The sequence below is a fragment of the Centroberyx affinis genome, unplaced genomic scaffold (genome assembly GCF_046629955.1).
Source record: "Centroberyx affinis isolate AG114_WGS23_722 - 3 ecotype Tasmania unplaced genomic scaffold, CSIRO-AGI_Caff_v1 ptg000428l_1, whole genome shotgun sequence".
Taxonomy (NCBI): domain Eukaryota; kingdom Metazoa; phylum Chordata; class Actinopteri; order Beryciformes; family Berycidae; genus Centroberyx; species Centroberyx affinis.
In genome coordinates, this window is record NW_027279092.1 from 538,969 (window position 1) to 565,146 (window position 26,178).

Here is a 26,178-nt window from a genome sequence, read left to right on the forward strand (position 1 = left end):
CTTTAATTCAGTTCTAACTCTTATGGCAGCAGGTTGGTCGAATTTGGGCAAGGAAACACAGGTTTGGACAAATCTAAAGACCTTTACTGTCTACATTACAGTAGTCTCTGATTGGTGGAGTCAGTTAGGTTTAGGGCTACATCTCAACACTAGATGACGCTGTTGATCCATGTTTTGAACAAGGTCTTGTCTCTTGAATGGCTTTTACAACATGCTCTGTGGCTTGGCTGAAAAATGAAGAGTAGCCTATCGATGACAAAATGACAGATATGGTCACTCACCGCATTTTGTGTAATAGGCCACAAAGTACCACTCTGGAATGTCGTGAGCTGTTTTTTGTGTTGGGCACAGCATTTATAGATAAACAGTTGATTTGTTGTTGTTGTTGTTTTTTTTTTTTTTTTTTTTTTAAATGGCACATTTATCTGGCTGTTACTATCAGATCAATTTTATTTATTTCACTCAGTTCACTTTTTCAATTTCACTAAAAACGTATTGTCCCCTATTGTCTCATAATTTTTTTAGTTTATAAATTCTGTAGGCAAGTGGGCTTTTCTGTCATAGTTGAGTTGCAACATGTGCCCATTTTACATAATATAATTTGGCTCAAACAGATTTTAGTTACAGCAAAATATCTCACGTCTACATTTAGATGGCTTAAAAATGTCTCATAAGTTCTGTTTCTGGATTCGTGTTTTTTGTGGTTATTTTCTAATTCTGACTTTTGTGATGGTAGGGTAGTTAAAAAATGGAATAACCCAATGAAATATGTTATACTAACAAACAAATGCAACATCAATGAACAGTCAGAAACAATATTTAGATCTATAGAGCACTTTAATAACAGTTTGTAAACAACAATTATAACATTAGTAGCAATAATAACAATAACAGAAATAGCAACAACAATAACAACAACAATAATAATAATAACACCAATAATAATAATTACAATAATAATGATAATAATAGTAATTATAATAAGCAGGGTTTAGCCTATCATCATCGTTGCATAAGTCGTTGAAAACATTAGAGCTATTGGGTCATTTGTATCTTTAATATTTTACGATTGTAATGTCAGTACCAGCGGTTCAAAGTCCCCAAGAAGTGTGCAACAATGATTGGCAATCTGCATATTTATAGAGTGTGAAAGGTCTATAAATTCGCTCAGTGCGCCTTTCATATTTTACGATGATGTGTAAAAATCGTCAGTAACCCCACAAAAACCACACTGGCATATTTGGAGAGAGAGCCTATACAACTATTGAGCTGGGAATATGTGCGCTGATTATAGCTAAACATCCAATGTAAAATTTTATGAACTCCTCCACGTGGGAGATTTACTACTTATCCTCGTAGGTTTTACGGGGTCAGTAAGTGGCAGCTAGTATTCATAGGTCGTGTTTATATTTGCGTGTGTCGGTGTTTTACAGCGCTTGGTGCAAGTGTGTTGCCCTGGCCATTACTCGTTTACAATGCAGAGGATGTTTTCACTCTTTTCATTCATTATTTTACATACAGTATACATCATGTAGTTGTAGTTTTAGTCACATTGTTTTGTTGTTGTAACATTCTGGTTTTTATGAACTTCCAAATGCTATGTTAACCTGCTGGGGCCCCCCAAAGGTCAGCTGTAGCCTACAATATAGTGTATATCTTTAAATTGGGCCTAAGAGCTAACACAAACCCATTAGAGCTATACCAAATACTAAAGACTAGACCTTCTCCGTTTTATACACCAGATAACCCCTATATACAGGCTACACTATGACTTTGGACCACTGAAAGAGCACCTAGTTCATAGTCTTTATATTTTAACCATTTCCTAACTCAATTGATCACTGCAACAGACCTTTATTGTGATAAACATAGCATTGATCATATTTAAAGCCTCTTGTGTTGTTGGGTATGATTAGTGCAGCTCCTCTCAAGGTGTATACAGGCCCACGTCTGACCGGTCGTAGAAAGATGAAGGGAGGGGGTGTTGGGAGGGGGGGAGTTGTGGTGGGGGTGGTTGGGTGGGAAGCTAAAAAAAAAAAAAAAAAGAAAGAAAAGAGCAGCGTCTGTGACTGTGCCGGTGGAGCAAGCCAGCTTTAACCTTAGCTAACGCACATCCAAAGCACATGCCATGAGCCGGGTTTGAGCCTGCAAAAGCTGGAAAACACTGAATACTGCGAGAGAAATCCGATGAGAGGAGCGGCTGAGAGAGAGTGAGCTGCCGTAGATTGTCCAAAGGGGCAGCGTTTCTCCTAGTTCCGGTTTGTCTGCCTGTGCGCGCTGTGCGAGTTGGGACCCTAAACAAAAGGCTGCCATCATCCTAAAGGAGATATTCTACTGCGAGAGAGCCCGTCTGCTTGATGCAAACTAAACATGAGCTCCTATTTTGTTAACCCTCTTTTTCCAAGTACAAAGGCGGCGAGTCACTGGAGCCAACTTACTACGACTGCAGGTTTCCACAAAGCGTTGCCCGCAGCCACACGCTGGTGTACGGACCCGGAGCAGCTGCACCGGGCTTTCAGCACCCGTCCCATCATGTGCAGGACTTTTTCCACCACGGGACCACGGGGATCTCCAACCCCGGATACCAGCAAAACCCCTGTGCTTTGGCTTGCCATGGAGACGCAACGAAATTTTATGGATATGAAGCCCTTCCGAGGCAAACGCTTTATGGTACCCAGCAAGACGCAAGCCTAGCGCAATACCCAGACTGTAAATCGTCGAGCAGCTCTAACCCCGGAGAAGGACAAGGCCACTTAAATCAAAACTCCTCTCCCAGTCTTATGTTTCCTTGGATGAGACCCACGGTCAGAACTATACAATTATTTCCTATTCGTCTTTCTATGTTACTCTTTCTCCGCCTGAGTGTGCGCGCGTGTGCGTCTGTGTGTGTATGTGGATATTTGTGTGCATGTGTGCTAAATATGCCTGTGTGAGAGAGTGTGTGTGTGTTTGTTTGTCACAGATAAAGCTAAATAAGTAAGGGAACATGATAGTGGATATAAAACCTTTATTATAAGCTACTGTTATAGCTTACAACTCTGAAGCACATTTCTATACAGGGGTTGCATTGTTGCTTTCAAAAGTGCTCATAAACACACAGCTGCTCATGAAACCAGTTCTTTGAAGTCAATTATCATTCTCATAAGATATTTCACAAACTCTAAATGCGAAGGAGGGAAGGCTGAATGTGTCACTGGTTTTTAAAAGCATGGTGGTATCATACAGGCCACCACTTGCAATCCCAGTAGACTGACAGGCAGGTTAGCCCGGTGAAAACACAACATGCCCCGATCACCTAGGAACCGGGACTTTGAGGGAATGGGAACCACAGGCCCAAAGAGACTCAGACTTATAGCCATAATTATAACAGCTTTGCAGATAGCACCCCTTCCTTCCATGGATCATTCTTTTCTCACGCTAACCAACATTCATCTACATTTCCTTCAGGCAGTTATTAGGTTGATTTTCTCGTTCTTCATAGTTTCTTTGTATGTAGACCCCGAGAGAAATTGAACTATTCGTCTGGCCCGTCTGTTGTTACAGGACTCTTTGCCTTCTCCCATCTCTGTTTTTTCCCTGCTTTTTCCTTTTCTCCCTCTTTTTCTCGTGTGTGTGTGTGTCTGCGTGTCTGTCTCTGTGTCTGTGTGTGTCTATGTTTGTCTGTGTGTGTGTGTCTCTCTCTCTCTCTCTCTCTCTCTGTGTGTGTGTGTGTGTGTGTGTGTGTGTGTGTGTGTGACTGAAAGAGCTTAATCAGGCTTAGGCCCAATTACAAATGTGGAAAATAATACTAAATCTCTTTTTGTAAACACACATCTATCAGTTTAAACACGAACATAAAACAGAATATATGGATTTATGTGTGTAGGAATTTGGCATCAATGAACTGAGAGCATTTAACACGAATTTTCTCATATTGATAGATCTATACATTAATAATTGATAGCCATCGTTTTATTGATACGACATAGGTATTTTTCTCACACTCACCCAATAACCATTTACAGAATTGGCTGTAAAAGGTGTAGTTAGCTGATCACTTCTGCAGGCAGATATCGAAATAAGCACATTTATGGTACAAACGTGTGGAAAAATACTTATTATGCGCCCTACTTAGTAGACTATTATTTACAGATTACACAAGTAATAGGGGCTCTATTACTTTCTGTTTAGGCTATGTGTAGCCTAACAGATATTACTGTGATTGGTTTACAAATCAAATTTACCCAGTTCACCTAAAATAAGGTCTCTCCCCGCTAAATATGATTTGGTAGGACTCAAAAGCTAAATTTAGAAGCTCAACAATTTATATTAATGGTGAGGAAAAAGCAAATTTAGAAATAATCACCAGTTATCTGATTGTTTTCTTGGGGGACCGTGGTCAGTCCAGCTAACCTCTGACTTTATTTCATTCAAGCCCCAGGAAGACGGAATGGGAGGCAAACCTACAGTCGCTACCAAACTCTTGAACTGGAGAAGGAGTTTCTCTTCAACCCTTACCTGACCCGCAAGAGGAGGATTGAGGTGTCCCACGCCCTGAGTCTCACCGAGCGGCAGGTGAAGATTTGGTTTCAGAACAGGAGGATGAAGTGGAAAAAAGAAAACAACAAAGACAAGTTTCCGGGTCAGAGAGGAGAGGCTGAAGCCGAGGCCGAGGAAGAGGGCAACGAGGACGGTGAAGGGGAAGAGGCAGAAGAGAAAGAAGCGGAAGAGAAAGAGGAGACCAAGGAGTGATTTTATGGTCTTTTTATGGTTATATGGCTGAAAAAGAGAAAAAGAGAGGTCCCATAAACAGACGAAGAGTCAGAAGGAGGCAGAGAGCGTCAACTTTATGACCACCCTTTCATTTTGTCAAGAGGGGACAGGAATCCCACAGATATTGCTGTCATAAATAGGCAAAATTCTCCCTTCTCACAATTATCCTGATACAAACATGGTTAGAAGAGCCATATGGATTTCCATAATATCTACACACACGTGTAGCAATGTTTTATTTTATAGAAGTAACGCCCTTGCCAAAGGGGTAAATTAAAACGCATGTTACACGGAAAATGGCTTGGCTACTTTTACAAATTTACTTTTAATAACCATATCAAAAGCATAGCCATAAAAGATCAAGATATGACCAACGCCGACCTGTGTTGTAAATAGATAATAGCCTACATTTAAAAGAACATGGACGTCATTTCAAAATAGCTGCCTTTCCGAAATTGTAAGCGAAATGTAGGCCTAACTTAGTAGTAAGTGTTCAACATCATCACAGCAATTACATTGGCTAGCAGCCCATGTATAAAACACAAACGTTTTTATGATTATTATTGTTACTGTTATTGTTTTACTCGTTTTCATGTGAATGGCCTAGACAAAGATAGCCATTAGCTCCTCAGACATCTTTTTTCTAGGATTACCAGGGAAATGCAATCGTTTGAAATCCTTTGATGCTACCTAAACCTGGGGAAATTGCAATAGAGATTTCTGAATATAGAGATTTCATATGGTTTTATTTGAAAGTGTTATATATCAACCTTATATTATTAAGTTATGTATGTAGTAGCCTATTTACCCAATATACAGTATACACTTGTTGAAGACAATTTGTGAGTCTTGGGAAGACAATTAGCTCAAAGCCAAGCAAACCATTTTGAGATTGTACCACGGCACTACCTAAACTCAGAGCCTTGCCTTTTCAGAATTTATATTCCACACTTGTGGCATCGCTCTGTTTTGATTGAAAGCTATTTCCCCAACAACTAAAACTGCCTATAACGCACATTACTGTGTATGATAATACCTGCTACAATTACAACGATTTTAAAGTAAGGAATTTTTATTTTAATGTGCTGGTGATATAGCGTAGTTGTTTTGCACTGAATATAATCTTTATGTACGTCTTGTTATATATTGATGTTAACAGTATGCTCGTTTCCTGGTGTTTCTCCTGTGAAAGACGGAATTGTGTGTCCCCGCCATTGTTGTTGATGTAAAATCACGAATAAACAAGATGGCTCACAATCATTTCTGTTTTTATTGATATTATAGTCGCGGTGACTGAAACGGTTCCCTATTTCCCACAGATAAAAAATAAAGGGCATACAGGCCCTATGTGTGCACTGGTACCCTAAGCCATAGCGGAATGTACTAGACATGTATGTAGCCTACATTTAGCCTATTGTGTTTTCACCACTTCACATTTTCACTTCACTGTATTTCTGTTTAACTTTCAGTCGTAAAGTCTGATGTTTTATAGCCTAAACTTTAGCTATTGGGGAAACCTTCAGAGCTTTGCTATTACCCCCAATTTTCGTGTAAGAACACTTCAAACGGGAATTTAGGAATCAAAATCAAAAATGGCATGAACATCTCAATGAAAGAACAACTGCAAATACAGTTGTGTATTTTGATGATTGCTTGATTTTTAGCCATATGCGCCTAAAGCGTTCACTGATGGGAAGGGGAGGAGAAGGAACGTGTGTATTGAATATCCTCCTGAATAAAGGTAATTTAAACTCTCCAACTTGTTCGATAAAAAAGAAGCCAGACAGGCTTTTGCAGATGCCACATTTTACCTTTTAAGGAAAGCTTGTGAATCTCATTCACAGCGTGCGTATTCTCCAAAGGCTGGGCCGTTTGATTCATCCTCTTAATAAGAAAGTTCCTCGCTTCAGGGAGGACAGGAAGCTTTTCTTAATGAATATTAGGATGAATAATGGCTGTTTGATATTATATGAACAAACTCCTGCTGTATTATCATAATAATCAGACTAAATAATTGCAAAACATATGGGAGTCTGTCTGGCTTTACCAGACACGGTGTTGGCGAAACTTGTGTGTTGAGGCAAACCTGCGGCTAACATCAACACCTTGAAATCAAAGCAAATAAAAGGCCAAGTGCAGGTAGCACCTTGCCCAGGTCTCCTGTATCCGATCTGGTGTCTGTAAGCTCAGACTTGTTGCTGATTTACATGGTGAAGACATCGACTTTTTGGAATAACATGATATAGACAATCACCAAAATCTGTCCAATATAACAGTATCACATACTCCATCATCCCCCAAACCCACAGCCATGTATTGGCTAGGTCACTTGAATTCTTGCTACACAAAAATCAGTTGCCTCGACCCATTCGATTATACTAATAGAAACCTGGTCGTGCTTTTTAAAAACATGCGAAATCAGTTTCTGGACTATGCAGCCTGTATATTTTTGAAGCACTAATTTCGCCCGCATTTTAATTGAAATGCCAGTTCCACTTTTACTTTGAAGGCCAATAGAGGAGTGATCTTCCACCACCTGAGGCTCAGCTAGCATCCTAGGCTATTCATTTCATACCATCTTTAATACTTTATTAGACTGTCTACTTTTCAAATAGGAAACTGTGTCTTGGCTTCGTGTCCTTGTTTCAGTGTCATCAGTCTAAATTATTCAACGCTCCTGGTGCATCTATCTGCTTTATATTGGTTCAATAGTTGGCCCATATTTAAATAAACTGAAGCTGTCCATTCGATGTGTATAGGGGATATTATGGAGGCAAACACCTTACCATAGAGGCTATTGCGGTGTGTGAGTTATATAAGCTCTCATTAATTCACTTCTTTTTCCTCAAAGTTACTTTTAGGTGTTTTTTAAGTAAACATTTAGTTCTTAAGTACGAAGATAGCTTATGTGGTGTGGGAAATGAATGCCTGAACAGAATCATCTAGTTTTTAGAGACAGAAAAAACGAATTGATAGAGTTTTGAAGTACATTTCGCTGCACCATTTTCTTCAATCATTAATTGTTGGGTTTTTTTTGTTTTGTTGTTAAAATCTAACGTTTTAGTAGTAAACGTAAGTAAAGCGAACTTGTGATGAGAAAAATCATAACAGAGCCACATATATTTATAAAAACCGGTATATTTATAAAGAATGAACTGTTAAAGCAGCTGTATAGTGTAGTCTAACGAATAAAGTGACCCAAAAACAAAACTTAGGGCAATTCAGAGCAGCTTTGCTTATTTAATTTTTAAAACACAAAAAGTACAATGTAACATAGGCTTTTCGATTGCATATTACCCGTAGAAAATAGGCAAATAGGCCTATACGTTGTTTGCAAAATGCTTTTTCATATTATCAGTATTTCCCTTTAAGTCTAGGCCTAGACCACAAAAGCATTAGGTCCAGGTTTTCACGTTAGGGCTGTTTCTCCTTTGTGTCTTATTTTTTCTTTTGTTACTGAATGAAACGATGTTTTCTAAAATGCAGCCTTTTCATTCAGGGTGTTTATTTCTTTTAAAGCGACCCTATTTGCGTGCGTGTAGGCTTTAGAAATTTCCGGAAGTTTTCCTGCAAGTGACAGCTATTCTTAGCCACCATGGTCCATTGTATGTGTAGTTTTACCAGAGGGTTGACATTGCCAATAAAGTTTAGTGTACCTGCTGTAAACTTTATTGGCGGTGTAAAGGCACGGCTCACATTATCCTGGATGGGTCTACATCCTTTGTCTTTATGTGCCGAGGCTCAGTGTAGAGTGCACGGCCTGCATGGACAAGATGCCCCGCACCTCCATGTATGTAATTCAATTTTTCTGTCTTTATTTGGGTAGAGGAATTATTTGTATTCGTTATTGAGGCTACATGTTAGTTTGCTATAAAAAGCGAAAGGTCCGGCTCTGTCAGTAGGATGGAAGCAAAATTATGTGGTACAAATGATTTTCTAATATTCGCTTCTACCGTTTTCTCTGACCTCATATGCTCTTCTAGCCTTCAATTTTAGTTATGTTTCGATACAATTAAATTGCTGAAGGTGACGGATATTTCGTATAAACACACTGTCCTTTGCGTATATTATCTGAATCTCTTGTTGGAAATGAAAACCGCAAATTTATGTCATCATTTCTAAAAGCATAATTTTTCTGTGGGTTTTATATATTGTTGACCGCACAGTTTAAACCAGATTTCTATTGATTCCTTGTCATAAGTTTGATAACTGATATGGCACGTTCTCTGCACGCTCTAACTTTACCTTGCCTACTTTCGATTTGTAAAATGAGCAAACTGTAATCTTGCCAAGTAGATATTTGGCATCATTTTCGTCTTTAGATTAACTTTATTATGTATGCACCTGGAGCATACACTTGACGCTGGTTGGTTTATCCTTGAGTTTGTCATAGTTTAGCCTGCCTCCTCAGTGCTGTCGTATAATCCATCCTCGGATCAAATCAATGGGAAAAGTCCCTTATATGGAAGCATACATAAGTTCAGCCTAATTAAGGATTAATTAGTAAGTCTCTCTCTCTCTCTCTCTCTCTCTCCCTCTCTCTCTCTCTCTCTCTCACATATACTTGCTTTAGGTTTGGTTTTGAGTGGGTAGCATCATGGTGTGTATTTTCATAGGCCTATCTCACTTTTTTTTTTTTTTTTTTTTTTTTTTTTTTTGCTTGGGCACATCCTGGCATACAGCTCATCCACCAGGGGAACTGTCATATTTTGACGCACGTTGAAATTTGCGACCCCCGGAAATTTCAGCATTTACACTGCATATTGTCTGGGCCATTTTTAGTTTTGTGTGATCGAAAAAAAGGAGAAGGGGAAAAGATGGGTGCAAACATTCCTGGTTGTTAAAGGGAGAAATTTACAGCTGAGTAATAAAAGTTTACGACTGAATCCATTCTGGGATTGGCTGCAGCGAGCCACGTGGCACACGCTCTATGAACATGAACTTTATGCTGTTGTCTATTCTCTGGTCCTTCCCTTGTATCAGCAGCGGACTAAGCTGGGGCGTAGAAACCTCTTTTTTTCGTATACTGATATAAAAACAGTGCGTAGTTATTTTGGCGGTCCTTCGTGTGATATCCATCCGATCTCCGACTTCCTGACAGAAGGAGCTTCGCGACAGTCGCCGCCTCTACCAGCCGCTGTCTGCGTTTATCCCCCCCCCATAGGCAATATAACCGGGGCTGGGAAGAGAAAGAGAGCAAGCAAGCCCGTGAGAAAAGAGCTTTCCGAGCAAACAGAGAGCCTGCTTCTCTAGACTCCTTTTTGCCGGGATGTGGAGATAGCCCAGCCCGCAGTACACGGGAGATGTGCGCTGTGTTGATATACCCACTCGCCATCATGACCCCTCAGCCGCTTTGCTGGACCACAGTGAAGCCACAAACTACGGAGAGCCTGCTGGGGTAAGATAACACTATTCTCCTTTTATAAAAACATGTTTGGTATTCAACCGTTGACTGCAAATGATGACTGATGGTGAGGAGTGAGGGTTGGAGGTCCTGTGAGGGAAGGGAGATTGAAGTACCTGTTTTGTACAGTTGTGACCTGACCTGTAGCCTGGGAGGCAGCTGATGCCCATAGCGACTGTAATGATATAGGCTATCCAGAGGCTACAGCACCGGTCTAGGCTGGTACAGCACCACAAAATGGTTTACTGCACAGTTTTAGCCTACATTAGTGGAGTCTTTTAGAGGCTGCTGTGCCATTATGTTGCGTCATTGATAGATACTGATAGTAAACTTTCTCATCACTCATGCAGGCCCTCTTGATCAGGTACTGACAAATTAAATATAGAGTTGACTGATGGCAGTCTTCTCATTTCTTGTATTTGTTTGCCCCCCATTTGTTGCCAATGTATCCCATCTCAACGAAGTGCCTGAATAGCATGTATACGCTATTTTACGCACGCACAAATACACACATACAAACACACACACACACACACACACACACACACACACACACACACACACACAAAACACACACACACACACACACACACAAAACACACACACACACACACACACACACACACACACACAGACACACACGGTAGCTCCCGGCAGTGCCCCCTAGCGATCAGACGTAGTGGAAGTGGAAGTGGGCGGGTGTTCGGGGTGTTGGGCTTGTTGTTTATGGCTGTTGGGTTCAGTGGCGGCTCACTGCGGATGTAGGCTGGCCTAGCTGATACACTGCTGAATGGAAAGCGTCTGTGGCCGGCGAGCCTTGCAAATACTTCAGCGGTGACACGGAGGAGTGTTTGAGACTGTGTAATTTGCTGTTGTCACATAGCAGGATGAGTGACTTGTGTTTTTCCTGAGAATGAGATGCGAGGGTTTTAAGATGTTGCCTTCAGACAGAACCAGTGACGACATTATGAGTAGTAGCATGGCATTTTATTTACACCGTGAGCACAAATCACCATCATTATCATCATCATCAATATCACTTTCATCATCATACTCAGCAGCAGCAACAACAATAACATATTTTTAATTTAACATTTAACACAACAGTAAATAAGGTGTTATGACTGAGGCAGCACATTTCACAACATTTCATATAAATCACAGGCGAATGGTATATTTTTGTGGCCAAACAGTCCATGAATTTCTTAAACCAGGCTTTTCTTCAAAACATTTAACACAGGCGTTGTTCAGGCTTCTTTTACACAATATATAGAGCAAATCAATGTGTGAAACAGCAGAGATAGAGTGAAGATAGAGACGCAGATAAAGTGAATCCCAGGTTTGGAAGTTTGTGTGTGTGTTTGTGTGTGTGTGTTTGTGTGTGTAAGGAAATACTTGGGACAGGGGATATAAAGCCTTTATTGCATCCCAAAACAAAGCAGATTGTACCCAAACGAATTTTATTGTGGCATTCAAACGTATAAATACCATCGTGTGTGTGTGTGTGTGTGGTGTGTGTGTGTGTGTGTGTGTGTGTCAGTCTGACACCGTATCTTTTTGTGTGCATTTGAAGTTGAAAACAACTGTTTTAACAAATGTCAGTATGGGTGTTATAGCTTCCTTAGCAAAGCGCTACTGTTGTGTTTTATTGTCTGCGCAGACATAAAATAGTTTTTGTGTGAAAAAGTGATGTAGCCTAATGTTTCTGTCTCCTCTTGTTCAACACTCTGGCGTTTCAGCCTTGTAAAATACAATTATTGGTTGGCAAAGCCTTGTTCAGGAAGCCTTTAAAGTATTACAACCTACTGTTACACTCGTTGTTTGCTTTTCCCTTATGAAGTATTGCTGTTGCAATGGATCGTGTTCGCTGCCGCCCAATATGCCTAGAGAGAGAGAGAGAAGGAGAATACATTTAACATTTACCAACTGTTTACGTAAAAACATGTGGTTAAAAAATAAGGAAAGAGGCACATTGTTTTATCCTGGTATAGGCCTTTAAAGTAGAGATAGGTTTGGCTAAAACTCCATGAAGTAATGAATCCATCCATATCACCACATTTAGAACTCGACTTACAAATTCCCGACAGGGCAAAAATTTTGCCTACTAATGGTCATAATTTATGATGTGTGGACCAACATGCGCTCATTGGGCAACAGCTTCCTGAGTGCTTAACGAGCATAAAGTCGCACACTTCCGGACATTAATTGGGCTAGCCAGTGAAGGTAGAGTGCTTATAGAGGGCTTTGTGTTGTTAGTATGTGAATTACTCCTTATTAGTAAGGTTAGACGTGCATGGGCTAGAAGAAAAGGATCAGGGAACATCTCACTGACCAGGCGCGCTCTCTCTCTCTTTCTCTCTCCCATGGTGTTTTGGCTGATAATCTATGGATTTAATATATATATTTAATACTGAGTAAGGTTTTGATGTTATGTGTGGTTGTGTATCAGCAATCATGCAAAGCAGAATCCATTTCTTGCATGGACGTAGATGGGCCCCGGTCTAATAGGGGAGGTGGCCCTGAGGTCTGTTTGAAATTAGGCCTTCAGAAGATGAAGTAAATGCGCGTAAAGTGTAAAGTTAGAGCGGATCAGCTTTGGCTTCCCTAACAATACTAACAATAATAATAATAATGATAATAATAATAATATAAAATACCTTATGCATTTACCGTAGCTAACGGCAAATTATCAGCATATAGGCTACTGTTCATTCATTCATCATGGTTATTACTGTTGTTAATATTTAATTATTTTCGTGTTAGACCTTTAGGAATGTTAGGAAAACTGATATTAGGTTCTTTCTTTCATCGCAAATATTATTGGGAATTGCTCGTCACAAGTGAAAGAGCATGGAAACATGCACCAAACGGCTCCTTTCCTTCCTGCATCAAAAGCCGCGCATGTGATTTGTCTCACAGGCCGCAATAAAACACTAAAACACAGGGGAAAGAAAGACCTTTCTAGTTCTGCACATTGGAACAACCTCTGTTGCATTCCAACCGCTCCAGTCTACAGGCTTTACTGTTTAGCCTACCATTATTTACAGCAAACTTTATGAATAAGACTTAATAATTTAAGCTGTGAATAATTACTGTTGATAATATGAACGACAATTTAAAATATGCTTTGAAATATAAATTAGTTCATGATAATTTCTAGTCAGTCATTCATTAAATTCTATTTTGTTAAGCTTTTTAATTAATACTCAATGACATACGACTGTAAGGTGAATAGGCTGCAAGATTTTATGTAACGGAGCTTGTTATGAAATAAGGCTTCTTCAAATTAAGCACACATGCTGTCACTGATATGAACAAGACATAATATTAAAATGCCACTGGCTACCAAATCCCATCTTATCAAATGTCGGTTTCATTTGCATAGGTTGAATTCAATTTCAAACTTCGTTTTGCATTTAAAGAGGTGGATAAGCTCTGGGCGAGTTTATGCATTCACAGTATTTGGTCTCCTATAACTTTGTCCCTTCTATAGGAGCAGAAAATTAATTTATATAAATTGGAACTTGCCTCCTATTAATCCTATTCTTGCCACGGATTATGAAGTTGGTTTATCCTACCGATCAGCTGTTACATGGGTCTACAGCAGATTTATTAATGAATATCCAATGGAAAAAAAACTCCAAGATAGCAGCACTAGGACATTACAGTCTCTGACTTTTGAGCTTTATTTGCCTCAAAATTGTGCGATGCGGATGTCACATATGGCCACGAATAAGGTGAAGGGAAACTTTTATTGCACCAGCTACTTCCTTCTCTTTGTTCTTGTCTCTTTTATGGGCTATTCAGGATCCCAAACAACAGACCAAACAGTGTTGCACGTTTAGGCTGCAAGTATTCACCCTATTCAAGAAATCAATGAGGTGCACCAAAAGGCTGTAGCCACATCGACTGCGTTTGAACAGAATTGCCAGACATTTTCAATAAGTCTATCGATTAATTAAGGTATCAATTATGGCCTGTTAAGAAAATGGAAGATAGTGTGAATTATAAGACAGATTTATTTTCAGGCGAGTGCGGGGAGTTTTATTTTTTTAATTCAATTGAAATGCGTTTGACTTTGATTGTATTAAAAATGCTGGCCGTACCAAATCCGCTCTCATCTACTGTACAAAAACAATTAGGCAATGTTGATTATATAGATACAATTGGGGAGAGTGTATACTGTAATATACCATTCATTTGAGAATTTACGCATTTCCAGGGTGCACAGTTCACCTAGAAAGGCGCTTAACTTTTGCCAGTTTTTTACAGAACACCTCTAAAGTCATTTCCAAACCCATAATTTTCTGCTCTACATCTGAGATAATTATTAGTTTCCTTTCCTCCCTGTGTCAAAGGAATGTCGAGGTATAACCTGAACAGAAAAAAACATCAGAGCCTCTGCATAAGCATTTTAACACAGTGTATTTCAGACAGCTTGTACTTTTCAAATTGATAGCCTACTTGTTTTTTTTTATTGCTATGAATTGAAGAGACTGTACCTGTGAACAATCAGCCTATAGTGAACAGGAAGACCGGACTCAGTTAGCCTATGGAGGCTTTTGCCTGACGTAGGCTGGACAGTCGCATAACTGATTGGATTTTTCAAGAGGGTGGCAGAAATATCTTCTTAAACGCAGTTCTTTACGAGTCGACTGGACCTACACGCTATTTCCCTTTGGTTTATGCCTCCACATGCTGTGCAGTGCTTTCATTTCTGAGCCCGGAGATTGCTCCTCGTGTTGCAGGGCTTTGCTGCAGAGTTAGTTGTTGGTGAGCTGGGGAACGTCACTTGTTTTATTGCCCTCACAGAAGAGAGACCATAAACGCATTCTTACCACCTACACCCTCCCCCAGTTCAGTGCAAAGGCATGATAATTGCTCACATGCCAGATAGTACAATTAATACACAATGAAAGCATTAAGAGTATGTTAGAAAGTCCTCGATATGGGTGAGATAAACACTAAACACCAATTTTCATTTGAATCTTCATTGAAAGGCAGGGCGTCATGGTGCGTAAGACCCTCGTTTTATATGGGCCCCCAACGGTCCTTTCTATTTATTGATATTGTACCTCCATAGTGGTGTTGTAAAATTAAAATTAAGTGAGTTTTACACACACACACACACACACACACACACACACAGAGAGAGAGAGACAGACATACTCGCACACACGCACAAACACTGCGTCACGCAGGTAAGGATATTATATCTTAGAAAATGAAGTTGATATCACTTTTCATATGAACCCCGCTGAAATACCTTTGAATATGAGTAAATAAATATTTTTTCTGCATTTTTACTGACTTTGAATCCCCGTAGAATATGCCCATTGCACTGAATGGCATCACATTTTGCTTCATACTTTTCTCTTAAATATTATATTTCCATTAACTTAAAGTCTATGTTTCTTATGCAGCCAGGCTGTATTGTGTGTTACTCGAACTCTACGTTGTGTTTATCGGCATTTAGCACTAATGTTCAAGCTCTGAGCTAAAAGCTACAGTTTCTCCTCAACTCCTGGCTCTCAATTGGTGGAGCATGGTCAGCTGACATTGTCATATTGTCTCTCACCGAGCCAAGCCTCAGCTATAACACTCGGGTTTGTGCGTCTTAACCGGAGATTGGAAATTAATAATATTGAATCCTCAAAGTAGACCACGTCCATTGAGAGAAGCAGAAAGTGGAAAAAAGAAGACCTTCGAGAAAGGTGTGGTTGGTTGACAGAAACGGAAAGGAGATTTACTGAGGAGGAGACTGAAAAGAGACCGATAAAGAAGTGGGGAGAGTTGGAGAGAGGGTTACAGGCAAGGTATGAATTCTTATTTCGCAAACCCGTCGCTCTCCTGCCATTTATCTGGTGGTCAAGACGTTTTGCCCAATGTACCCCTAAACTCCACCACCTATGACACCGTCAGACATTTTTCGTCGTACGGTGCTGCTGTGACCCAAAATCGGATATATGCACCTTTCTACTCTCCTCAAGATAATGTCGTTTTTGGGTCTGGTAGGGCACAGTATGAATATGGATCAAATGTGTTTCTTCAAGACAAGGATGTGCTCCCCAGCTGCAGACAAACAAACATGGGACTCAATACACAAAGCCACATTGCTCAAGAGTACAGTTTGGATCAAGGAAGAGCAGGAGCTCAAGACCAGAAAACCAACATCCCGATCTACCCGTGGATGCAGCGAATGAACTCACACAGCGGTGAGTTTTACTACGACAAATAAATTAAGGAAATGGGCCAGTTTTACGATATGTCTTACCAAGAGAGTAAGTTACTTTTTATGGCCCCATAAACCATTACTGTATCCCCTCGACTTGTAGATGGGCCTTTTCATGTGCAAACAAACAGCTTTCATTTTAAGAATGATATAATAGTCATAATCAGTAGCATTTGACACACTAAATATCTGAGGAAGCCATTATTATAGATAATAAAGCAGCGATACCCTTTGAGATAAGATTTGTCTTACAGTTAAAATGCGTTTATTTTTTCTTTATGGATTTAAACTAGACTTGTGATTCTCATAACGAGGGAAAACTTATACTAAACTGCCTCAAAGTATGATATTAGACCACAATAGCATATTTTTTAATATCAAATGTGATACAAATGTGTGCACCGTGTAAACAATTAAATTACTGACTATTTTCTAACTGATTTGCTTCCCTGTAGGAGTCGGCTACGGGACAGACAGACGCAGAGGACGTCAAATATACTCTCGCTACCAAACACTTGAGCTGGAAAAGGAGTTTCATTTCAACCGCTACCTGACCAGGCGCAGACGCATCGAAATCGCAAATGCGCTTTGTTTAACAGAGCGGCAGATCAAAATCTGGTTTCAAAACCGACGCATGAAATGGAAGAAGGAGAGCAACCTGACATCAACGGTGACTGGAAGTGAACAGACAGGAGTCTCTCAAGAGGAGGAACGCAATGGCGCAATAGAAGAAGGGAAAGATGAGGAGGAGAAGAAAAAAGAGTAAAAAACAACACCAGATAACCATGAAAACCCAACATAACTACCTAAAAAATCTATATGGACCAGAGACTGACTTCATTGCATGATGGCTATTCTGCAGCTCTCCCACTATATCTCATGTTGACCACAGGAGCGTTGAGCCTTACAAGAAATCCAAATTATTTCAGGCACAGTATGGCCCATGCGAAATATCTTGACATTTGAGCGCAGAATTAGTTTTTCATTGCCATGTCACACTTGTGTTGTGAAAGGGGGAAAAAAGTATTAATTTCAACGTTATTCCCCATGAAAGCAAAATCTATGTATTCATCCCACACCCCATCCATCACCGTAAACTCTTTGATCACCTCACAAACTACAGTGTTGGTCAGGCTTAACTCAACATTTTACATTAACATTCCACGTATGAAGGAAAGGATCGGACGCACACTTATTTTATCCCAGTATAATGTAGTACTTGAATCGTCCGCAGAAAGTGTCTTGCATAATCCTGAAAGTTGCACGGGATAAAATACACACAAAACTGAAATGCCTGTATATAATCAAAGTAATACTATATTATGTAAATCCTGTGAGGACTTATGTGCATTTAGCCGCTTTGATAGACGCTTCATAACATTGCGCTTAGCCCTTTTTGATCATTTGACACAATAGGCTTTCCTTGTGAGATAGATTTGTACACTAGTAATACTTCACTTTTGTTTGGGGTTACGAATTCATGTTTTGTCATAATTGTGTATCATGGAATAAAATATTTGTAAAACTTTCACCCTCGTCTTGTTCTTTTGGTGTATGGTACTTCCTAACATGACTCAGATGACCGTATAAAGAAAGGTTGCTTACACTACGTATCCCCTCACTCATTGTGGAGGCTTATATATTATATTTTAAAATCATCCTAACCTTTTGGCCAGGAGAAACTCTAAAAGTAGGTGTGGAACAAATAATCCAAGCAAAACCCAGATTTCTTAGCCACTTTTGGCCTCTTTCATCTTTGGATTAAACATTCAACCTTCCGATTGGCTTCAGGGACGCAGGAATGGGCTGTCAATGCATAATCAAACACTACAACATTCCAATGTATAGGCTATTTACAGTAGGCTATATTACAGCCACATATAAAAGTGTAGATTCTAATCTGCATTTACCAAAATAGATTTTTTTTTTTACCAATTTAATCATGAATATCACCATTAGTTCTCGACGCATCTGAATTAGTTGTGGATTGCTGTTGTGAAATATTATTATTATCATCATTATTATTATGGTTATTATTATTATTATCATTATTACTATTATTATTACTGGGGTTATGTGGGACACGCACCCTGGCATGGGCAGAGAGCAATGGCCAGCCCTGACCGTCCTGCCCCATACCAGACACCAGATGACGCTCTTGTCTTACTGTCTTGCCCTTTTTTCGCTAAGATCCCTGCATGGTCCTCAACAACCAACAGCTCAAAGTTTACCGGACACGTTTCTCCTATTCATCAATATCCCCATTGAGTATCAAAGCCAATTTATGACTGGCCAACATGTGCACGTGATCCCATACAAATACCCCATATTTGGGCAGCGCACGTCGGATCAAGAATAAAAAAAAGATACCATAGCCTACCCCACCTATAAATCCTGGATTATTTTTTTAGGACAGACAGCTCTGAATTTTCCAAAAGCGGCTACAAAGAAAAGCAATGATCAACAAAACAACGAAACAACCGAAAAATACAGCCCGCAGCCCTCTGTAGTATAAAAAGAAACTATCGGCAATACTTAAACATGAGCTCTTATGTTGACAGCTCCATTCTCAGGCAAACAAGCGAGACAACTTCTCCTAACACTATGTTTAGTTTCGATCACTGTGGTTCCCTATCTGGGCGCACGTCCAGCCGTTATGAGGGTGTTAATGTGAACGGGATATTCACTTGTCCCGTCCCCACGACCTCTGTTGAACGGGAGGAGATGAAAACTAGCCTGCGTGGCATTACGGATACTCCTCTACCGTCAGGACCACAGATAACCATGGTCTCCAGTAGCTCGTCCGTGGACGCAAGTGGGCTCAACTACGGCAGTAACACGCTGCTGGGACAAGGGACAGACAGAAACGCGGAGAGGAGCGCAAAATCCAGCGGCAACAAGACCCAGGAAAGCGAGAGAAAAACGGAGAACACGCAAGCGGTGAAACGAAATACAAATCTGAACCAACGTCAGGACAGTGAGCAGCGACCACAGATTTATCCATGGATGACAAAACTGCACATGAGCCACGGTAAAGTTTGCCTATTTTCTAAAGTGCGACTAAGATGCTTTCCCTTATTCACTCTTAACGCTGCAACACTTCTTTTCGTCCGTTCCCGTTTCCCTCTTGAGTTTTATAGGCCAAACGCAGGAAATAATAAAAACTCGCGGTCATAAATTTTATGACAAAGGCATCCATTGCTCGTAAACCTGCTCTGTTACGGTGAAGAGGTGATCTGTGGGGTGATTTATGGTGGTATAATTGGATAAGAGAACAAAACTGTGATAAAACTATGAAATAATATTACAAATTCATGCCTTAGTATTAGTTTTTGCCGTGCTTAGTCTATACTCTTAGTCAAGCTATATGTATTACATTCAGAGGCTCTGTGTGAGAGAAGGTTTAGCCTTAAATTGAACTCTGGGAAACACCATTGCCCTGACCCAATCATGAACTTTTCACCTCGAAAAGATTTGAATAGGCATGCTCCTTTTCCATGCCTTGTATTGGAACCACTAGTTGCCTATAGGCTACAGATGGACAGTGAGCACATTTCCTGCAAATAGAGGCTACTTGTGTTTTGTGTTCCTCCATAAGCCCACATCCAGGAACACACAGCTTGAGATGTTAATATTAAGTCCAATAGGACTGGGCCTGCTGCCTTGCGCCAGCACTAGAGCACGTTTAAGGAGGACGTTTTTCTACATTAACCTAGAAAACAGGGATTTATATTTTTTTTTAATTACACTTCCTTAGATTTCATACATGTGTTTTTCCTCCCATATTGTACTTCTGTGCAGCGGTCTTAGGCCCAGGCCAATGTTTGCATGGAGGCCAACACATTATTATTTTATGCTGCCCTATTTGACTCCTCGAATTTGTAATTACACAGTATAATAGGATACGATTTCTTAAGTGATAATATACTTTTTATATTTTAGTGAGACCGAAATCCAGGCATGCAGTGCAGGCCCCCCACACATTTGATTGGCTGAATAGAGTTTAACAACCTTTTTAGCCTGACATAATTTTTTATAACATAAATCCACAGCATACATAATAGTAAGTAGCATCAAGCTACATTATATGAAGATATAGGGTTGTTCAAGGGGGAAAACAAATTAATGCATTTCTGAAAATAAATTTATTTTTGTTTATGTTGGTAGTTGTTGGACTGGATCATAGGTAACCCACCTTTTTTTTAAATTTTTTTTTAAATTATTTACCACTACACCACTGCTGAAAGCTAACCGATTTTAATACCACTTCAGAATCGGACGGTAAGCGGTCCAGGACCAGTTACACCCGCTACCAGACTCTGGAGCTGGAGAAAGAGTTTCACTTCAACCGGTACCTCAGCCGCCGCAGGCGCATAGAGATCGCCCATACCCTGTGTCTAAACGAGAGGCAGATCAAAATCTGGTTCCAGAACAGACGAATGAAGTGGAAGAAGGACTCAAAGATCAAAGTGAAGGAATAAGTGCACTGAACGAGCTGCACATCCAACCCACACTGCACAGTGTTGGAGTGCTGCCTGACCTCCGGATGAACTGCTAGGAGCAATGACATCATGACACCGCTCTATGTGCTTCATCACCAATTATGTGTCACTTGCTGCAGTTTGGGACCTAATGTATTGAATATCACTCACTTTGATCAATCGGTTTACATTTCTAAATTAATTTGCTGCCCATGCGATGATAACCTCACTTTGCTGCATGGAGGGACAAGGGGTTGAGGGGAGCTGGGTCCTCTACGCTGCAAGCCTTAGGTTTGCAGTGCATGGAAAGGCTATACTGTACCACTAATATTCTATGTTGTCTAATTAGGATACGAGTAGAAGAGGCTGGCTGATAGCCTGTACCATTTCTTTCCATATTATCAAATAAACGAACAAATAAAATAAAATAAAGGCATCCATATTTCTCACTGCTTTCAAAATCACACTATAATAGTGGTAAACTGGCATAAGCAACAGTTATATAGGCTAGTTTTCCACCAGTAAAAATTTACTTTTTCCTCTTCCTTTTTAATTTTTTTCTCTAACGTGTTGCAATGCAAACAAGTTAGGGATTTGGTTGGATGTGTGATTTGTTCAGTGAGCAGTGTCTCAGTGTCTGTGAGAGGGTTTCTTTCTTTTGGTCATATGAAGGCATCATACATGTTGTCATATACCCTTGTGAATCTAAATCATTATGTATAATTCAACAATTGTATGTGATAATATTGTTGTAATGTGCAATGGAGCCACTTCCCTTGGTAGGCTTAAGGTGCCTGGCTTACACAAGGCCTAGAATAATTGATAGATGGCATATTTGTTGATTGTAATCAATAAAACCTGACAATTTAAAGTAAACAATCTTCCAATGTATATCTGCTCAGTACGCATTTTTCTCTTATTTTACACCAGACAATTAGGCCTACTTCCTTATATCAGGGGGCTAATCAATGACATCACACAGCACGCTTACGTTTTAATGACTTTTATGCTACAGTGAATTAAAATATTTAAAAACAGTGACATCATTGTTTAATGTTGAAAACTAAAGTTTTAGTTTATTGTTTATTTATGAAGTGTCTTAGTGTTAATATTGCTGACTGCACCTTTAATGCCAATTTATTTCACTCTGTAATATGCCAATATTTCATTCTGACTCTATAATAATCGTCAAGACTATAAGTTAAATCTTTTAGAGACACGACCAACTCTTAAGTGTTTCTCGTGCGGTTTGGTTTGCTATTTACAGAATTCCCTTGACTGACAAACGCGCATTGAAGTTTAAGGCCCTCATAAAACTTTATTGCCCCTTTTCTACCACTCCACCACAGACAGACTCCGTTTCCTGTTTTGTCAGGGTAGGAAGGGACATAGCCTGTGATAACATTCGCCCACAACACAACATGGATGCAAAACTTTGGTTTCCTGTGGCCGCAGACTGACGCGCCATCACTGCGGTGCCATATGGCAACTTTATGATATCTTCCTGCTCTTTGAAGCTGCCATAATTATATTGTAGTTAAAGTAACAATATCAGGTCTTATACAGAGGACATGACAGTTGCTGGCTGTCTACATTCATAATAGTAGTAGTAGTAATAGTATATGACGCATTATAGCCCTAAGTTATGAAATAGCTCCTGTATAGCTTTGATAGCTGCACTTTGAAGAAAATAAAAATCAACTCACCTCTTAAACTAATAGCTTCCTATAGAACTTCCTTCACGGCTAGAGAACTGGCTAGCGCAGCGTCCACTTTCTCTGCGCTCTGTTAGGCCTAACCTTACGTGGACAATGTATTGAATCCCTTTTTGTATGTCTTTCTTTTAGGGTATTTTAAAGTTTACAAGGTTACTTATGCCAATTGCCCCAAGCAGGGCCTGTGAATGGTGCATAGGAAGCACGTGGTGTCATTTAAGTGGGTTTTATGGCCTGGAAGAGCTGACAAACCTTCGATATATACACATCATATATAATCTTAACTGTCCGGAATCGCAGCTGCCGGCTTCCCCTTATCTGAGGAAGAAAGGGCTTTGTGGCAGTGAGGGTGCAGTACTACCTTTCTCCGGACTCTGTAGTCGAGTGGTGTGGGGAACTGGAAGCTGCTGCAGTAAGTTCTTTTTAACTTTGCCTACAGGCCTTCAACGGCTCCGTTATTTTGCCTTATGTCATATAAAATAATGTTATTGTTTATTTTTTTATTAGCGTGACTTTTTATCTCTGCAGACGCATGCTTGGTTATTAGATTAATTAGTATGACTGTGTGGGGAATGTGCGTCTGTTTTGCAATTGCAGGCCTTACGTTTTACAAAATCTTGGACAATTGTGATTTTAAAATAATCGGTGAAAAAAAAACGCGTTTAGATTTTTTAAATATTTGGCGCTGCACAATTAGGTCGCCAGAATTGTGATTATGTAGAAATGGCTATTACGGTTGTTGGTTTTCACCAAGATTATTTTTGTGCAATATTTATGCCACATTTCAGTGTTACGAAATAAGGCAACATAATGTATGTGGAGTCAATATACTAATACTTCGCTAGGAGAAATAATTAAAGAGAGGTTTAAAAGTTGTGAGGCCGTGTGTTTCAACAGTTTGTTTTGCACGGTTGGTCCTATCAGTAAGAGAAAGAAAATCTTTGCCAAATTTGACTGTGTGGAAAATCAAAAGTCAGCCAGAACTACCAAAAATCATTTAGCCTCAACCCCACCCCACCCTTCACACCCCCATCTCTCTCTCTCTCTCTCTCTCTCTCTCTCCCTCTCCCCCCCCCCCCCCCCCCCCCCCTCTCTCTCCCCCTCTCTATCTCACTCACTCACTCACTCACTTACACACACACACACACCTATGCAATTTGTGGAGTGACAATTCTTGTTTCATTTCCCTAATGGGAAATTATACTATACTAGATTCTATAGTAGGCTATAGTATAGGGGCTCAGGGTTGTTCTAAGAGGTGTTTGTGAAATTGAAACTTGGTGTGTAGCCAGTAAAATGTGACTATTGTTCTGTGTAATACTATAAGGTATGCAGATAGGTTGAAAATGATATCTTCCATACAAAAAAAGCCTATGAAATGCAAAATGTCCTCACCAAATACTTCACATCAGTAAGTAGTTTCATCTAATAGCTTGTTACTTTAGTGTCAAGTTAGTATCTGGGCCAAGGGAAAGGCTTGACGCAAAGGCGGTGCTCTTGGCAATGTAATTATGGCATCCTCCAAACCCAAACTACTCTCTGAAAAAAACACAATTTTTCAAGCTGGAGGTGAACCTTAACCTTTGGAGCATGCCTGTTCACATGCATTTTCCTTGCACATTTTTACATAAAAAGCATGTTTCTTGAAGAATACAGGATTATTAGTTGTTGTCTATTGAATTAACAACCACCTCTATAGCCTTTCTTGCTTGTTGTCCACATTGCAGGGGGAGATATTACTGAATCGATCAATTTGGAGACTGATGGGGCAATGTGATCTTATAAGCTCAATAGTTTTCTGTTGCTCTATAGGGCAGATCATTTAATAGCCTATATGTCTTAGAAAGCAATTCAGCCAAGAAATGCCATTTTTTTCTTAATCAATGCATTGAATTGCAAATGGCTAATTCTCATATTATGTCTTGTTTGGTTCAATATAGCTCAGTTGATGGAGCAAGGTGCAACGCCAGGGATGTATAGGCTTTATTCCTAATGAGACTACAGCACAGGATTTGATGTTACTGTTGGAATGAGATGTGTTGGAAATGGAAATGTTTTGGATTTAAGTGTCAACCAAAATAAGAGTCTCCCGGCTAGTCTCAGGTATATGTAACACACCTATCCACAAACACACTGAGGGTTGAACATGAGCTGCATGGATCAACACACTTCCATCTGTCCGTCTCCCTGTGTGATGCCAGACAGTCTTTGTTGTATTGGCCTCTCTATTTGTCTAACTCTCTATTAGAATTAGTTTACTGCTTGAGTCCATGGCTGTTTTCTTTCAGGTGTGGAGGGTGATCAATTATACACTTCCAATAGGGGGCACTGTGTAACACGCTCCTGTATGGGGAATACACTTAGAAGGGGCAATGTGTCCAAAACATGGATTCCTGCTCTTTTTGATCCTAGGATTCACGCCTACTTTTATGCAGTACTTTCTTGACTGTTTGTGTTATCATACTGACTGTTAGGGAAAATCATCCTAGCAAGATGACAAAGCAAAAGAAACACTGACATAATTGTATTTTCCCACAAAGAGATATATCCAATATTTACTTTGGATTTTCCATGCAGTTAGTAATAAATAAACGTATATGATGTGTGACATGACAACGCTTGGGACACCTGCAATGTGCTTATTGCGTGCAGGCATATTTTGCTCCCATTTTTACCGTGAAGACTTTCCAGCCATTGCATCTTGTGATGAAGGTTGAATCAAAGATTTTGTTTGTATGATCCAATTTGAGGACAGGATACTTCAGCTCAAAAGTATCACTAGTCTCACTACAGTAAAAGTTCAGTAGGCCTAATCTAAACATCCCTTGTCACTGCCATGTTCTGTTATATTGTATTCTTTTCTCTGACCTGTGGAACTGACACTGTCATTATTCAATCGACAGAGGTCATTTCCGGGTGAGCACAGACTTCCCTTTGTCTAACATTGAGTCCAAATAAGAACCATAAACTCCCATTACTTTGCTTTTTTTTCGACTTGAGTCTGAATTTATTTCCAATGTTAAGACAAAGTCGTGATTTTTTCTTGACGACTCGCTATAATTCAGCCGCACTGAAGTCCAGGGATTTCTATTCATAGAACATTTGCCCAAGGAAATACCAAAATGCTTGTAAATTTAGTTTTACTGTCTGAAAATGACCCGTCCTAAATTTCTGTCCTCGGTCCCAGTTCTGCAGGAGGCCACACTTGTCAAAGCTTTTCTAGGGCACCTCCCTTCAATTAGGCTAGATAACAGAGGAGATCAGAGGCATGGGGAGAGGATGAGGGATCATTAAGGTGAAATAATTATGCAACATCAAAATGGTTCATTGCTATATTTGAAAATTGGGAGACTGCGAAACAAGTTATCATGAGATGATTTAGAAAATCATTTGCGTCTATATGATTTTCGATTTTTTAAACTACCATTTGTTGATCATGTCTTCATTTGTTTTTGTTTTTGATTTGTTTGTTTCTGTTTGTTTTTTCAAACATACGTACGAAAATCTATGTTGTCAAATGTATCTACTGAGCAAAAAACGAAGAAAGTTATTGGAATATGCCTATGCACAATGCATCCTTTCCGTTATGCTTTA

General features: G+C 39.8%; 3 protein-coding genes across 4 annotated transcripts; all 3 read left to right on the forward strand.

Moving 5' to 3' along the window:
* The first annotated feature begins 2,370 nt into the window (after nt 1-2,370).
* hoxc8a (homeobox C8a) lies at nt 2,371-4,731 on the forward strand. Its single transcript, XM_071516720.1, is given in 4 exon segments — nt 2,371-2,392; nt 2,395-2,804; nt 3,257-3,260; nt 4,415-4,731. Coding segments are annotated over 4 exon segments (753 nt in total).
* Nucleotides 4,732-15,974: 11,243 nt separating this feature from the next.
* Nucleotides 15,975-17,154, forward strand: hoxc6a (homeobox C6a). 2 transcript variants are annotated; one of them, XM_071516722.1, is made up of 2 exons: nt 15,975-16,371; nt 16,844-17,154. In XM_071516722.1, exons 1-2 carry the CDS (start codon nt 15,975-15,977, stop codon nt 17,152-17,154), a joined length of 708 nt encoding a protein of 235 aa, XP_071372823.1. The 2 variants fall into 2 exon arrangements, with proteins under 2 accessions (XP_071372823.1, XP_071372825.1); XM_071516724.1 differs by having other exon boundaries at nt 15,975-16,368.
* A 1,775-nt stretch (nt 17,155-18,929) lies between these two features.
* hoxc5a (homeobox C5a) lies at nt 18,930-20,869 on the forward strand. The gene is made up of 2 exons (XM_071516731.1): nt 18,930-19,419; nt 20,661-20,869. The coding sequence occupies exons 1-2, from the start codon at nt 18,930-18,932 to the stop codon at nt 20,867-20,869; spliced, it is 699 nt and encodes a 232-aa protein (XP_071372832.1).
* Nucleotides 20,870-26,178: the final 5,309 nt, after the last annotated feature.